This window comes from Xenopus laevis, chromosome 8L (assembly GCF_017654675.1).
Source record: "Xenopus laevis strain J_2021 chromosome 8L, Xenopus_laevis_v10.1, whole genome shotgun sequence".
In the NCBI taxonomy this organism is placed as follows: domain Eukaryota; kingdom Metazoa; phylum Chordata; class Amphibia; order Anura; family Pipidae; genus Xenopus; species Xenopus laevis.
Window position 1 is genome coordinate 7688048 of NC_054385.1, and position 16998 is coordinate 7705045.

The 16998-nt window shown below is 41.4% G+C and overlaps 2 protein-coding genes across 8 annotated transcripts in view; one reads left to right on the forward strand and one right to left on the reverse strand.

Annotated features, from left to right (window-relative positions):
• Nucleotides 1-559: 559 nt before the first annotated feature.
• On the reverse strand, nucleotides 560-5942 carry gtf3c4.L (general transcription factor IIIC subunit 4 L homeolog). Its single transcript, XM_018229543.2, has 5 exons — nucleotides 5631-5942; nucleotides 3116-4900; nucleotides 2380-2510; nucleotides 996-1084; nucleotides 560-879 (listed from the first exon to the last, which is right to left on the reverse strand). The coding sequence occupies exons 1-5, from the start codon at nucleotides 5904-5906 to the stop codon at nucleotides 815-817; spliced, it is 2346 nt and encodes a 781-aa protein (XP_018085032.1). The 5' UTR covers nucleotides 5907-5942; the 3' UTR covers nucleotides 560-814.
• Nucleotides 5943-6165: 223 nt separating this feature from the next.
• Nucleotides 6166-16998, forward strand: part of ddx31.L (DEAD-box helicase 31 L homeolog) — a 108198-nt gene continuing 97365 nt past the window's right edge. For 4 of the 7 annotated variants that reach the window (XM_041572103.1, XM_041572099.1, XM_041572100.1 and 1 more), the window contains exons 1-7: nucleotides 6166-6352; nucleotides 12716-12963; nucleotides 13193-13268; nucleotides 13801-13844; nucleotides 14654-14724; nucleotides 16322-16386; nucleotides 16635-16679. In XM_041572103.1, the coding sequence (XP_041428037.1) occupies nucleotides 6254-6352; nucleotides 12716-12963; nucleotides 13193-13268; nucleotides 13801-13844; nucleotides 14654-14724; nucleotides 16322-16386; nucleotides 16635-16679 (648 nt within the window). In that variant the 5' untranslated portion in view covers nucleotides 6166-6253. 7 annotated transcript variants of the gene reach the window in all.

Genomic DNA, 16998 nt, shown 5'->3' on the forward strand with positions numbered 1-16998 from the left:
AAATAACCTAAAACATAGAGCTTTTTTTTTAATTTGAACAGGCAAAAGGGGTATGTTCAGCACAATCCTTTCAGCGAGCTCAGGGGTGTAATGCAGTGCCTTTAAAGGAGAACTAAACCCTAAAAATGATTGGATTTTCTTAAAAGGTTAACTTTGAGGTTGTCGCAATTTAGCAGGCAAACAACATCTTGCATAGAAGCTGATCTTACAGGGCTAATTAATACATTCTGATGCAGACTGCACTAATTTCAGAGCTACCATGTAATACATCTGAATTACTAATCAGCCTTGTATATTGTGTGTGTAAATACAGTATATGGTAAGTGACAGCAGCCCAGCTAAAAGGAAGAAATAAGTAACAGGAAAAGGCAACAGGAGACACTTTTGTTACTTATTCCATTTTTTTCCCCCCTCTCTCTGTTGCCCTTCTCTGTTAGATGTTACCCTTCAACCTCCTCCCTGAATAAATTCCCTGCCTCATTTCCTTTATCAACCCAAAGCAGTGACCTATCTGTGGATACGCCGGTGGGGGGTAAAATAATTTCAGGGCTGGACAGGATTACAAAACATATTTAATTTACAAAAAAGAGTTACATAGCTTGAGTCAGTGGAACAAAGTGAAAAAACTTCAATATTCCCTTTGCTCCCTAGGAATTGGGGTAACAGTAATGGAGGGGATCTCTCATTATTGCTATTAAAGTGCAACAGTTAAGGTACGTAGCCCTATGGTGTTTCAGGCACCAGATCTATACAGTCCTTCTGGCAGTTTTTACATGGACCATCCATTCTGCACTGAAGCTGCCCAGACATAGTTCTAGAAGACAGGAGAGTCACACAGAATGCATGGATAATTCAACAGCTTCTTCATCCATTCTGGATCTATACACGAGAAAGGAAATGGTCAGCGTGTTAAGATTATTATTATAGGCATGATTGCCCTTTATAATATGGGATTTTATAATGGTAATGAAAAAGTGAATCTGCTGTGGCATTACCTCCTGGTGCTGGATGTCTGGCAATACTATCGTGCAGAAAGCACCTCCGATACAGAAGGCTCTGACAGGCCTGGTACGTGAGGAAACATCTGTAGAATGAAAAAAATAAATATTAAAGGCACAGCGTGTCAACTGCAAAGCTGTGTGGAGCACGTTGATTCATAAGCACCTGCAACAATATGGCAGGCCACATGGATAAGCAACAGCCACAATTTCAAGATGAAGAGCCAGCAGCTTTAACTCTGATCAGGGGGCAGTTGAACAAGTCCAGATATAATGGATCCATATTGCATTAGAGATATTCCCTGTGTTCTTCAGCTGAGTGATAGAGGCTGGTGTAAGTGTAAATGTACCAACTAGAGCATTGTAGGGGAAATCTTCACCTGGGCAGCAACCAATCAGATGTTAGATCGCCGACTGGTTGCTATTGGGTTACTGCCCAGGTGCAAATTTGCCCAGTGTTTATAAAGGAGTCCTTCTGTGTATGCTGAAAGGGGCAGGTAGCAAAAAGAGACAAGCCCATTTCAATATAGGTCAGGGCACCTGTTCCTAGGGCGGTAGCTAAAGGTGATGAAAAAGCTGAGAGGGTATCTGCTTTTTCGGTGATTGTGCATGTAATGGACAGACTGGCTGCCTGCACTTGTGCCAACCATATGGGTGGACTGATGTCCAGTGCCTAGAGCAGCAGCAGACTTTGAAGGGGTGGTTCCCCTTTAAATTAACGAAGACCAAAATGAACTTTTAGTATGTTATGGAATGGCCAATTCTTTTTCATTTCGTCATTATTATTTATTTTTTTATAGTTTGAGTTATTTGCCATTTCCTTCTGACTCTTTCCAGCTTTCAGATGGGGGTCACTGACCCCAACTAAATACAAATACTCTGTAAGGCTACAAATGTATTGGTATTGCTACTTTTTATTACTCATCTTTCTATTCATCCAGTCCCTCTCCCAGTCATATTCCAGTCTCTTATTCAAATCAATTCATGGTTGCTAGGGAAATTTGGACTTAAGCAACCAGGTTGCTGAAATTACCAACTGGAGAGGGGCTGAATAAAAAGCAAATAATAAAAAATGAAAACCAATTGTAAACTGTCTCAGAACATTACCATCTACAACATAATACAAGTAAACTCAAAGGTGAACAACCCCTTTCATACAGCCCTGAAGTAGGTAGATTGCAAGGTGGATTTCAGCTCATTGGGATGCGGTTCCTCCGCACATATACAGCAGGGTTAAACCACTAAAGATATTCCAACTGCCTCATCGGATATCCAAATAGAGTAAACCTGCACAGATACAGAGATATTTCCTAAGCCCTAGAATGTGTATATAATACCAAGGCTTGGGGAAATATTGTCTGTTGTAACCCTCTCTTCTCACCTGGGCCATATATGTCCGTTAGGGCAGAGTGCCTGCTTTGCGTCAGTAAAAGGTAACACTTCTTTACACAGGATGCAGTGCTCGGGGAACATCTGCTTGTTCATCTTATTCTCGAGGTGTCCGATGATCACCTGTAAAGCCATAGGATTAAATTCAGTTTCCCAAGAGGTATCAAGGACCCTACTATTGTACAATACATATATTGTAGGTGTCAGCTTTTACTTCTCTTTCTATTTGGCTCCTATTTTAGGAATATTCCAGCCTCTCGTTTAAATCACTGGCTGGTTGTTAGGGTAATTTGTACCCTAGCAACCAGATGGAATTCCAAACTGAAGAGCTGCCAAACAAAAAGCTAAATGATTCAAAAACCACTGCAAATAAAAAGTGAAAACCCAATAGCAGATTGTCTTAGAATGTTAATCTCTACATCATACTAAAATTTAATTTGAAGATGTTTGACTCCTTTAAAGGGGAAGTATATCCACTCATACAACATGAGTGCAATGAATGAATAGAGCTTGTGCTGACCCTTAAAGGGGGAGTATACTCCACACCATCCAACATGAGTGCAATGAATAGGGCTTGTGCTTAACACACTTTGTGTGTACTGGTTTATTCACAAAAAAATATGTTTTTTTGTTATTTATTGAGCTGAACAGGGAAATGGAAGCTACTCCATGTTTGGTCCTTGCAAGGTAGATAACTGGGGAGAGGGGTAAAAGGAGTAATAAGGCACCTGGACTGCTCTGTCATCAGAGTCTTTAGACGTCAGATAGTCACAGATACCCCTAGTAGGAACACTAGTATTTTCAGTAATCCGCGTGTGTAGATAAACTTCCCCCAAGACTTGTTTCATGTGTTCTCGTACTAAGTGCCACTCCACAGCCCCAATCTTTTCCTGGATCTCAAGTAAGCCATCTTCTGCCGTTCCACAGTCTGCCTCTGGGTTGTCCCTGGTAACATCAGCAGGGCTGTTCTCGCCGGTTTCCTTTGTAGGACTTTCCGGCCCAGCATCTTTCTGATCATCTTTTTCATTGGTTACCGTTGCATCATCAAGCTTTGCGGCTTTCTCTTCTTTGGATGGAGGTTTCCATATTAATTCATTAGTAACCTTTTTAAGTGACTGGTACCAAACCCTAAGCAAGAACAGGCGGAACCGCCAGAAATACATGGAGCCACCTTCGATCTTTTTGTCCAACGCCTCTTGCAGAAACTGAGGGATGACTTTATCTTTCAGGATCTTCCACCGCACCAGGTCTGTTAGATCCATCTGATGGTAGAGGTTTTGGCTGGAACATTCTAAAAGCTGTGCCACGGCCTCTTCGAAACTCTTGAGAGCGACAAAATGAACAAGATAGGTCTTGGTCACCGGATGAATCCGATTGTCGATGCCTTCGGTGGTAATGCAAGCCAGATAGGCGCCGCAAGGACTGACGGTAATGGCATGAGACTTGACAGGGCCAAACATGTCCGACAACTTTATCAACTGGTGCTCGAATTTTAAAGCAACGTCTGTAAAAATAGGAATGAGCTGCTGGACTTTTCCATCAACGGAGCAAGTATAAATAGTGCCGTTCTGTTTATCCACCGACATGGATATGATTGGTAAAGAGTGAAGTCCTGTCACGTGGGAATTGTGAACGTTCAAACCGGCTTTGGATATGAGCAGCAAACACCAAAATAAATAACACCCCCGTGCAGCAACGATAAGGCTGCAGCTGCACTTCTGGTATGGGTGATAAAGCGCTATGCACTTGATGCTGTGTACAGGCAACTGGTCGGCTTCCTGCCAAAGGATCACAGGTTGTCGGAGAGTGAAGTAACCCTTGACTGCCTTTAGGTTCACTGGGAGTATTTTGATGGGGCCCAAACGGCTCCCTACGATGAGACCGCTCATTTTACGATTGCTGTGCTCATATTCCCACCATGCCAAAACACTTGGAGAAGATATCCCAGATACAATGGTGTTGCAAGAAGCAATGGATTCCTTGCCCAGAAAGGGAAGCTGGAGCTGCCACACTGCAATGTCTCCATTCTCGAAGAGTACTGCCAGCAGTACCGTGCTCTGATCTTTGCACTCATTGTTCTCCATGACCTGCTGAGTGATGCAGATCCCCGACCACTCCATTCTCACTGGTGTCTGCATGCTATGCCGTCGCTTGAACTCGGCAAAGTCATCTAAGTCTGCGTGGGGGGTCTCGTCTCCGCTTACTCTGTAGTTGGCCTCAAACAGATGCTGCCCGTACATTTCGGTTAAATCAACCAGCTGTCTCCAGTGTAGCCTGTTAACATTGGCGTGAATGGTCAGCCTGTTGTCTAAAGTGAGGGCGGCCACAAGGCATCGTCCATTGGCATCGCAGCCATAAGGAGACCAGCTGGCATATTTAAATCTTTGGAAAGAAGGTAAAAACTTCCCTTCAGGGTTAAACACTCGATCCAGCATAAATGACTGGCTGATTGTCAGCTGCTTTGACCTCGCAAACATCTCCCTGCAATCTTCAACTTCCTTCTCTTTGCCGACCTGCAATGGGGAAAAAATAAAATGACTGAAATGTTTATATAATCGTTCGCATCTCCATAAGAACATTGGGATAATCATATTTGTATTCATATTATATATAATTCATATTCGTCGGTCAGCAGTCTGACATTTTGGCGCACAAAAACCTTTGAATAGAGCTCTGAGTGGAGGAATGTCGGTGTCCCCTACCAGCCCCTAATGTAAGTAATATGGGCTTCACCAATTAGAAGCATTAATCAGACATATAGATGTGATTGGGCAGTTCTGCTGATCTTATCTGCCTATGACTTTTCAATGGTAAATGGATAAAGCACTGGTAGATACCTTTTGCTTCCAGGCAGATCTGCTTGTTTGGGCCATCTGAGACTCCATGGAGGACAAAACCAACCAACCAGCTCACCGTCCTGACACCATAGTTGGCCCATGTATGCCCCAATTGAAAGCGAATGGCACCCAGGGCCATCCAGTGGAAAACAGCAGATGCCAATACACCTGCCACTCTTACAAGGTACTTTGATGTAAGTGGCCCTGACTGATGCACAGGGGAGTGTGTCCATTAAATAACAGTTGTAATGGTGGGGTTTATATATCGGACATAATCTCACTGCTGATATACAGTTTGAGCAGTGCTACTCTAAATGTGCCTTACTTAAAGTCCAGTGCAAATAACTCCAGGACACTGATAACAAACATGTGGCCCCTGCAGATGTTGCCTAGTGACCATAGTTACCTTAAGGCTGCAGCTGGTGAGAGGGGCTGACACGCAGGTGCGGTGCAACGTGAGCTCCTGGGCGCAGCCATTGAGATCACAGAACAGTTCCAGGAGGCAGAGGCTGTTACCGGTGCACACAGACAGGCGGTGATCCTCTGACCAAGCCAAAGGCTCCACCCCTGTAACAGAGTGCAGGAGCTTCACCGCCGGTTCCCGCTTAGTCACAGTCAGCCGAAAACTGGGACTGGGCTCCTCATCCTCTGCAGCAGTTCCCTTCTCTTCTCCAGCCATCATCTTAGCGGCAACGTCATCAGCTGCGACTCGGGGACGTAGGACCCTGCACTGCTAGGCAACCGGGCTGTCCGCGGCGCGCCTGCGTGTTAACTTTAATTTACACATTTGTCCCGGTTTAGTCATAGGTATTTACATTCCTATGTTCGTGTGTATATTATTAATACTGTATTCAGTGAGATTCAGTGTAAATTGGGCAGACTCACTCTCTTGGAACACTAAAATGATCCCAATCAGGCGCTGTATAGACGGCTTACACAGGGGTCCTTCATATTGGCGCAAGGCTCACGTGTTCTCTCACAGGAGGAATAGGAGAGCTTCCAGCGTTTGGGGAAGCCCTTAGGTCAGTCATGGGGGATGAAAATTTAATTCTTAATATCACTCAGGCTCCTGTTCCCAATTCCTTCCAGAGGGGTAACAACAAGTCCCACAAACACCCAGGGAAGTGGGTGAGTACTTCGTATTACTGCTTCGTACTTGCAGCTTTGTCAGTCATTTCCAGCAGAGACATTTCCCAGAGGGACCATAATGTGCCCTACCTAGACTGTAAGCTCTGTGGCACAGGCAATGGCACAAGCATTTTGTTTGGAAGGAAACTAACTGCCTCTATAGGTGGGGCGGAGCACATGCAGAGACACAGGGAGAGGGACAGCTGCACAGACAGGGGCACAGGGAGAGGGAAAGGGGCACAGGGAGAGGGACAGGGGCACAGGGAGAGGGACAGGGGCACAGACAGGGGCAGAGGGATAGAGGCACAGGTAGGTGGAGAGGGGGACAGGGGCACGGGTAGAGGGACAGTGGCAGAGGGACAGGGGCACAGGCAGAGGGACGGGCACAGGCAGAGGGGGACAGGGAGAGGGACAGGGGCACAGGCAGGTGGGGGAGAGGGGCACAGGGAGAGGGACAGGGGCACAGGGAGAGGGACAGGGGCACAGGGAGAGGGACAGGGGCACAGGGAGAGGGACAGGGGCACAGGTAGAGGGGCAGAGGGAGAGGGGCACAGGGGCAGAGGGAGAGGGGCACAGGGGCAGAGGGATAGAGGCACAGGTAGAGGGACAGGCAAGTCTTTATCAAATGTGCAGCCCGAAGGGGACCTGGGAAAGTTATCCAGTCTATTAACCGCAAGCAAGGGGTGTCTGTCCCTTTTTGCCAACTTTGGTTTGGGGAGGGGACTGCAATAATTTTGTATCTTTCTAAGGAACTACAAAACTCTCAAAATCTCACACGTTAACGTAACATGAGCAGTAGAGGGGTGGTTGCCTTTCTGTAAATTTTTGGTATGTTTTAAAATGTCTAATTCAAAGCAACCTTTCAATTGGTCATCTTTTTTTTATAGTTTCTGCATTATTTGCCTTCTTCTGACTCTTTCCAGCTTTCAAATGGGGAAGACACCTATTTCTTTGATTCTATCCCTCTGCTCGTCAGTATAAAATAGGAAATCAAACCATTCAGCAGTGATTAAAGTGCACATTCCAGACTTTCATTTAGGGCTCTTACACGTGGCCGTTTTTGCCTGCGTTGCAATTTCTTCCGTTCAGTCGCAGGGGAGTGCAGAAGTAGACGCACTTGATTATTGTAAAGGGGGCTGTACTAAAACAGATGCATGTGTGCGCCAAACGCAGGTGAAATGCAACATGCTGCGTCCCACCTGCATTACATGCATCTGTGTGAGTACAACCCCCTTCACAATAATCGAGTGCGTCTATTCCTGCGCTCCCCTGCGGCTGAACGGAAGAAATCGAAACGCAGGGGAGCAAAGGCAAATATGGCCATGTGTAAGAACCTTTAAGGTTATTTGCATCTGTTTCAGTTTCACCAGGTAGAAATGACAAGTCTATTTATACACAGTCCCCCCTCATTTCAGAGCAGCATCATGTTTTTGACAATTAGAGTGACAGCTGTTAGTGATTACTCAGGTGTGTTGCATTGATTCATTAGATACACAGGCTTCATTGTACCATGTGCAGTCTGTACTGGACTTGTCATTGCTCTACATGAGGAGAAAAGCTGTGCCAATGAAAGTCAAGGAAACTACTGTATTATGTGGCTGAAAAACAACAAACAAACAGAGACTGAGATCAGTCAAACCTTGAACCAAAATCTGGAATATTGTTAAAGGAGTTGTTCACTTTTGAGTTAACTTGTAGTATGATGTAGAGATTGATATTCTGAGACAATTTGAAATTGTTTTTCATTTTTCATCATTTGTGGTTTTTGAGTTATTTAGCTTTTTATTCAGCAGTTCTCCAGTTTGCAATTTCAGCAATTAAGTTGCTAGGGTCCACACTCCCCTAGCAACCATGCACTGATTTGAATAAGAGACTGGAATATGAATAGCAGAGGGGATGAATAGAAAGAAGAGTAATTAAAAGTAGCAATAACAAAACATTTGTAGCCTTACATAGTGTATTTTTAGATGGGGTCAGTGACCCCTATTTGATAGCTGTTTGAGCAGGCACTGGCAATTGAATTTTAGCCATTTTTAAAAGTGGTTCACTTTTATGATTAACTTTAATATGCTATAGAATCCTATTGCTAGCAACTTTGCAATTGGTCTTAATTATTTTTTTAGATTTTTTTTTTAATTGTCTTGCAGAACTGCTAGCTCTGCAAGGCTGCAATGACATCATTATTCTTATTTGTATCACTTCCTCTACAGTCCCTCTCCTAATAATATTCCAGTCTCTAATTTAAACCGCTGCCTGGTTGCTAGGGCAAATACGACACTAGCAACCATATAGCTGCTGAGATTCCAAACTGGAGAGCCGCTGAACAGAAAGCTAAAAAAAAGATATGCATTGACGGTGTTGTAGCATTTTGATAAATGCAGAACATTTGCTGTTTGCATTCTGAGAGTTGTTATTGGATTTAAACTCCCAGATGCCCGAACAGCCGTTTTGTTCTGTGAATGGTTGGTCCCAAAAACATAAAAGTATTTATCCCCACTCCTTGTCTCATAACCTCTCCTCCTTTTAGATTGTAAGCTCTATTGAGCAGGGCCACCCTTACCTCCTGTATCAATCAGTTCTTGCATGCACATACACATTAAACCTACTTCTTTTATGCACCTCTGCAGAATACGATGGTGCTTTATAAATATGCATTTTTGCTTAATAAATGGAGGATTGAAATGTTGCTTTTGCCCTGTTTCTGTAACCTTTTTTATTATCAGGACATGCTTCTCTGTTAGTATGATGTAGAGAGTGATATTCTGAGACAATTTGCAATTGGTTTTCCTTTTTTATTATGTGTGTTTTTTTTAGTTATTTAGATTTTTATTTAGCAGCTCTCCTGTCTGCAATTTCATGTGGTTGTTAGGATACAAATTCCCCTAGCAACCATGCACAGATTTGCACAATAGACTGGAATATGAATAGGAGAGGCCTGAATAGAAAGACAAGTAATAAAAAGTAGCAATAATAATACATTTGTAACCTTACAGAGCTTTTGTATTTTAGATGGGGTCAGTGACCCCCTTTTGAAATCTGGAAAGAGCCAGAAGATGAAAGGCAATAACTCAGAAACTATAGCGAATAAATGATGAAGACCAATCGAAAAGTTGCTTAGAACATGCAAAACAAGTTAACTTAAAGATGAACCACCCTTTAATTAACCAAATACAATAACTGGGAGGTGTCCTCTATAAAAAAAAAAAAAAAATGCTAATTATTTTGTGCAAATGAACTGCATTTTCTCCCCAAGTTAGGGCTCTTACACGCGGGCGTTTTTTTCTACGCTCCCCTGCGTTGCGATTTCTTCCGTTCCGCCGCAGGGGGCCCTGGAGTAGACATTCAATTATTGTGAAGGGGACTGTACTCATACAGCCGCATATATGCGCCAAACGCAGGTGGGACACAGCATGTTGCATTTCACCTGTGTTCGGCGCTTACATGCGTCTGTGTGAGTACAGTCCCCTTCACAATAATTGACTGCATCTACTCCTGCGCTCCCCTGCGGCTGAACGGAAAAAGCGAAACTCAGGGGAGCGCAGGAAAAACCGCCCGTGTGTAAGAGCCCTAAATGGCTCGGAGATTATTATGAGCTGTTAGGAAACAAGGTTCTTTGTCTCCTCAAGGTAATGATCAAGCTGTACCTGGGTATTATTATTATTTTCATACAGCCCCCTCCAAAATGTCTGGGACAAAGACACCTATTTGTTTGATTCACCCCTCAGCTCCTCAGCGTAAAATATTAAATCAAACCATTCAGCCTGGATTAAAGCGCACATTCCAGACTTTCATTTAAAGTTCTTTGCATCAGTTTCACCAGGTAGAAATGACAAGTCTATTTATACACAGTCCCCCCTCATTTCAGAGCAGCATCATGTTTGGGACAATTAGAGTGACAGCTGTTAGTGATTACTCAGGTGTGTTGCATTGATTCATTAGATACACAGGCTTCATTGTACCATGTGCAGTCTGTACTGGACTTGTCATTGCTCTACATGAGGAGAAAAGCTGTGCCAATGAAAGTCAAGGAAACTACTGTATTATGTGGCTGAAAAACAACGAAAAAAACAGAGACTAAAACCTAGAAACCTAGAAGCAAAATCAACTGTCTGGAATATCGTTAAAGGAGTTTGTTCACCTTTGAGTTAACTGTTAGTATGACATAGAGACTGATATTCTGAGACAATTTGCAATTGATTTTCATTTTTTATTATTTGTGGTTTTTGACTTATTTAGCTTTTTATTCAGCAGCTCTCCAGTTTGCAAATTTTAGGAACTTGGTTGCTGGGTCCAAATTACATTAGCAACCATACATTGATTTGAGCGAAAGACTGAAATATAAATAGGAGAGGCCAGAGTAAAGGTTGTTCACCTTTGAATTAATTTAGTATGATTTAGATAATATTTTAGGACAATTTGCATTTGTTTTATTTTTTAGTATTTGTGGTTTTTGAGTTATTTAGCAGCTCTCCCGTTTGCAATGCCAGCAGTTCTGTTGCTAGGGTCCAAATTCCCCTAGCAACCATGCATTGATTTGTTCAAGAGACTGGAATATGAATAGGAGAGGCCTGAATAGAAAGATGAGTAAACCGCCCGTGTGTAAGAGCCCTAAATGGCTCGGAGCTGAGAGTCAAGGAAGGAGTTAACCTTTGAGGTAACTGTTAGTATGATGTAGAGAGGGATATTTTGAGGCAATTTGCAGTTGATTTTCATTTTTATTTGTGTTTTTTTAGTTATTTAGCTTTTTCTAAGCAACTTTTCAATTGGTCTTCATTATATATATTTTTTAATACTTGCCTTCTTCTTCAGACTTTTTCCAGCTTTCAAATGGGGGAAGGGGTTAAGTGACCCCACCTAAAAACAAATTCTCTTTAAATCTATAAATGTATTATTGCTACTTATTACTCATCTTTCTATTCAGGCCTCTCCTATTCATATTCCAGTCTCTTATGCAATCAATGCATGGTCGCTAGGGATTTTTGGACCCTAGCAACAGGATTGCTGACATTGCAAACTGGAGAGCTGCTGAATAAAAAGCTAAATACTCAAAAACCACAAATACTAAAAAAATAAAACCCAAATTCAAATTGTCTTAAAATATCATTCTCTGAATCATACTAAATTAATTTAAAGGTAAACAACCTTTACTCAGGCCTCTCCTATTCCTATTTCAGTCTCTCGTTCAAATCAATGTATGGTTGCTAATGTAATTTGGACCCAGCAACCAAGTTCCTAAAATTTGCAAACTGGAGAGCTGCTGAATAAAAAGTGAAATAATTCTTAATTCAAATCAATGCATAGTTGCTATGGTAATTTGGACCCTAGCAACAGAAGTGCTGACACTGCAAACTGGAGAGTTGCTGAATAAAAAGCTAAATAACTCTTAAAACCAAATGCAAATTGTCCTTAAATATCACTATCTGTATCATACTAAATTAATTTAAAGGTGAGCAACACCTTTAAGACCTATAGTTACTTGGGATGCACCGAATCCAGGATTCGGCCTTTTTCAGCAGGATTCGGCCGAATCCTTGTGCCTGGCCGAACAGAATCCGAAGCCTAATTTGCATATGTAAATTGGGGCGGGTAGGGAAATCACGTAATTTTTCGTCACAAATTATTTTTTTCCTTTCCTTCCCCATATGCAAATTAGGATTCTGATTCGGTTCGGTATTCGGCCGAATCCCAAATAGTGGATTCGGTGCATCCCTAATAGTTACACTCCTGTGCGCCACGTTCTCTTATTAACGACTTCGTATTTCTTTATACACTTTTCCGTTCCTACCAAGGGGCATTCAAGTCAACACCTTTATCTATAACTCCTAAAAAAAAAACTCTATCAAAAGGCTGGTTCACCTTTAAGTTAACTTTTAATTTGTTATAGAATGGCTAATTCTAAGCAACTATTATATTGGTCTTCATTATTTATAGTTTTTGAATGATTTACCTTTTTCTTCTGACTCTTTTCAGCTTTCAAAAGGGGGTCGCTGACCCCATCTAAAAAACAAATGCTCTGTAAAGCTACAAATGTATTGTTATTGCTACTTGTTATTACTCCTCTTTCTATTCAGGCCTCTCCTGTTCATATTCCTGTCTCAGTGCCTGGTTGCTAGGATAATTTGGACCCTAGCAACCAGATTGCTGAAATTGCAAACTGGAGAACTGCTGAATAAAAAAAAAACAGTCAAAAACCACAAATAATAAAAAATGAATACCAATCGCAAATTGTCTCAGAATATCACTCTGCATCATACTAAAATTCAATTTAAAGATTAACAATCCCTTTAACTAAGCTAAGCTTTTGTTTCCAGAATTCCTGTTGCTCACAAATTTTCTCTTTTTTACTAATTCTTTCCCTAACAGCAGCCGAAATCTAAAGCTGTAAAGAGAAAATGTCAAGAGCCCAGTGAGGAGCCCTCCCCGAAGCGCCGGCTCCCACCACCTCACCAGAAAAAGCAGCGCAATGCCGTGGATGAAAAGCCCTATAAGAAACATGAAGCCCCTTCTGAGAAGATCCTTGATGGAAAGAAGGAGGAGAATCCAAAAGGACGACCCGCCGTAAAGACCTCTTCCCTCTTCAAGAACAACCCCGAGGTTCCAGACATCGACAGGTCAGTTCTGTTCCCTTGCCAGCGTGTTACTGTGTAATTAGATATTTTATTTTTGGGTTGATATTCCCTTTAACATTACATTGTATAATGTGTATGAATATTGTATATCATGGTATATGTTATTATTGTGGTTTATTATCCTTTTGTTGTGCTGCTCCAAAGTTTTTGAATTTAAACTGCTGGTCAGTTCCTCCTTGTGATTATTTATCCTTATGTCTTCATCACACAGACCTGCAGTGAAGCAGTTAAAGGAAAAGGTGTTTTCTGCTGACTCCTTCTCTGATCTGGACCTTCACCCTCACCTGGTAAGTGAATATTTTGTAATGTCTAAGAACAGTATGGCAGCTCCCACCAATCGTTATACAGAATACAGAGAAGGAATGTTCTGATCACACAATAAGCTATACCCTTATACTGTACTGTCTAAGGGAATCAATATGGCACCTCCTCCCATATGTATAAATACAAATATACAGAGAAGGAATGTTCTGGGCACACAATAAGCTATACCCTCATACTGTACTGTCTAAGGGAAACAACATGGCATCTCCCTCCTCCCATATGTATAAATACAAATATACAGAGAAGGAATGTTCTGGGCACACAATAAGCTATACCCTCATAATGTACTGTCTAAGGGAATCAATATGGCACCTCCCTCCTCCCATATGTATAAATACAAATATACAGAGAAGGAATGTTCTGGGCACACAATAAGCTATACCCTCATACTGTACTGTCTAAGGGAATCAATATGGCACCTCCCTACTCCCATATGTATAAATACAAATATACAGCAATGGAATAAGCTTTAATGTAACTCTGTAACTCTTTCAGGTTGCAACTATAAAGACAGTTATGAATATGCCAAATATGACAAGGTACGTGGCAGCAGTAACATATGATATATGCATTTATATAAACCTATATGTAATATTCACAACATTGCATAAAAGTGGGAACTTTAAGAAACTTTCCAATACACATGTAGTGCTTCCATATTATTTAGTTAATAATTAATTAAATAGCTAATTGCTATTGGAAGCAGTATCTGGCTGTTTACATTTTGTGCACTGCAGGCTCTGACTTTTGAAACAGTGTAGCTGAAACCAGTTCCTTAACACCCCTAGAAGAGGACTGACTGCTACATTGTTTCGAAGGAATAAACATATTCTGCTTTTAATAGCAATTACGTGTATAATGTTTAGGGATGCACCGAATCTACTATTTTGGATTCGGCCGAACCCCGGAATACTTCGCAAAAGATTTGGCCGAATACGGAACCAAATCTGAATCCTAATTTGCATATGCAAATTAGGGGTGGGAAAGGGAAAACATTTTTTTACTTCCTTGACACGCGATTTCCCTCTCTGCCCCTAATTTGCATGTGCAAATTAGGATACTGATTCAGTTCGGCCGAATCCTGCTTAAAAAGGCTGAATCCTGGATTCGAAGCATCCCTAATCATTTTAAATCCAGTAAAAACGTGAAGGCAACATGTATTGGGAAATTGCTTGAAATGTTATATTTTTTTGTAGCCTTACAAAAGGAAGCCAGACCAGTTAGTATGCTATACAACAGAAGCAGTATGTTTGCTGTAGGAACATTACTATTTTCTCAGGCGCTTTTTCATTCATGTCATCCGGTCCATTGCAAAATGTAATCCACTATTATTTTTGTTTTTATTAAGTGTTCAGAAACTGACCATCCCAGCCCTCCTTGCAGGCAGAGATGTCCTGGTACGATCACAGACGGGATCTGGTAAGCTTTGTGCCGGTTCATTATATCAGTGCCATTTCTGTAATGCGCTAAAGAGCTGACCCTGGTAATGTTAAAAGCTGAATTTCTGGTTATTGATCCAGACCTTCTGCTTTATTTTTGAGAGAAGAGCCCACTTGATCTTTCTGGAGTTGAGGATTGAGCCCTTGGTTGCCTTAGGTTGCAGCAGATCCAGAAACCAGTGGACCCTCGCAACCTGATAGCTTCTCAAATTCCAAACCGGAGAGCTGCTGAATGAAACAACCGTGCCCCTTTTTGAAACAGTAGCCCCCCTTGCTCAGGTTGCCCATTCCAGCTGCATCAACTGTGCTCGCATTCCTTTTCCCCCCGGGCCTGTAGTGCAAATGCCACAAGGTTCCTCTACTTTTTACTGCACAAGATGTAATATTATTGTTGCTGTTGAATTAAAGTATGTGGAGGAGACTTTTGAAGTATTTTAGGGTATGTAAAGGCAAAAAAAAAATCGAATTTTTACTTTCTTTAATGAAAAAGAAACCTATCTCCAATAAACTGTAATAAAAAAAAATGTGTACCGTTTTTATAAGAAACCAGATATGCAGTGAAATTCTCCCTTCATTTACTGCTGTGGATACGAATTGTCAGACGGTCCCTAATTGCTGGTCAGGGAAACTTATGAACAGCAGGGGGAGCCCCAGCCTTACTTCCCAGCCATGCAGAACTCACAGCTTTGTTTGTTTCCCGGTAGAGCAGTCGGTGACTGTGTAGAGATTTGTATTGGATTTTATTTTTGCCTTTACTTCCCTTTTACTCTTTCCAACTTCAGCTGCTGGGACAGAGATCATGGAGCCAGATTTAAACAGATAAACTGGGATTCTATTTGGAGGATTATTTAGCTACAGCCACTGGTTCTGCAGAGTTGGAGAAAGTTTATAATAAACAATACAAAAACTATAAAAATTAGATTACATGACAACACAGGAGCCAGTGCAGTGTGTATATTCTGATTATTAATCAGTCTTGTTGTATCGGCTTCTGGCAGATATTATTTGACTTGTGCTGTTTTGATAATTAATGACGATCCCTAAGCAGCCCAGACCACATTGAGCATGTGCACAGTCTTGGTTTTGCAAAGATGTATAACAAAGTTACAAGATGGTGACCCCCTGTGGCCAACTTTGAAAGCATAAATCATTTGTTTTACTAGGCTTGTGGTGCAGTAAGTTTATGTTTATTATACAAAGTACAACATTTCTAGCCTTATTCTATTTTAGACTTCCCCTTTAAGGTGTCCTAATTTTTTTTTTATTTAAATTGGCCTTTTATACTTTATGGGTTCATATTTATTTTATCTAATAATCAGAACATATCAATATAGTATATTCTACCCAAGGAGCTTTATTCATCAGCAAACCAAATTCATATTTGAGGCGGCAGCCATGATTGCTCTGATGAGGTAAGTATAAATGGTATAACGCATGACCAGCATGGAATAACTATATCTAATGAATGTCTGCAATGAGGGTAGTCTTTGTTTTACATTTTTTTAATACTAATTTTAATTTGTACTTCAATGCGGTTAGTGTTTCAGCTCATGTGACCACTCTCTCCTTTCTTGCAGGGAAAACAATGGCCTATGGGGTTCCACTTGTTCAGGCGCTTCAAGGGGTGACTCCCAAGATCCAGGTATTAAATGCACTGGAATTCCTTCCATTTAAATAGTTGTATTCACTTGTTTGAATGATGTTTAATTGCATTAAATGCTTTTATTGACACCCCCGTGACTGTGTTGTTGCTTCTGATCCAAATGTCCTAGTTTTCTGGCTTTTCTGTATTATTATATGAACCTACTGATTATTATGCTTTAGTATCTAAAACTTTATTACTGTATGAACAGACGCTTGCTAACACGGATATTCTGTTTCCACCCCCAGCGCAGTGACGGCCCATATGCCCTCGTGTTAGTACCCACTAGAGAGGTAAGAAATCTTTTTCATACTGACTGCATTTAAATTTTTATTTTTTAGAATGACCATGATTGACGCCAATTATTCAGAATAGCTCTTAGGGATAATAGGTTGAAATTAAATGTTCAATGGAGCATACTGTCAAACATTACTCTTCTGGAGGAACTTTTAGATTATTATTATTATTACAGTGCTGATATAAGGTTCCTCATTAGAGCAACAAGTTCATCTGTATCTGGAGACTGCAGTGAAACACTGACCCCCACTGGCCCAATGGTCATGAACCAGTGCAGAATGACCTGACCAAACCTTAATTTACTTAGGAAAACAT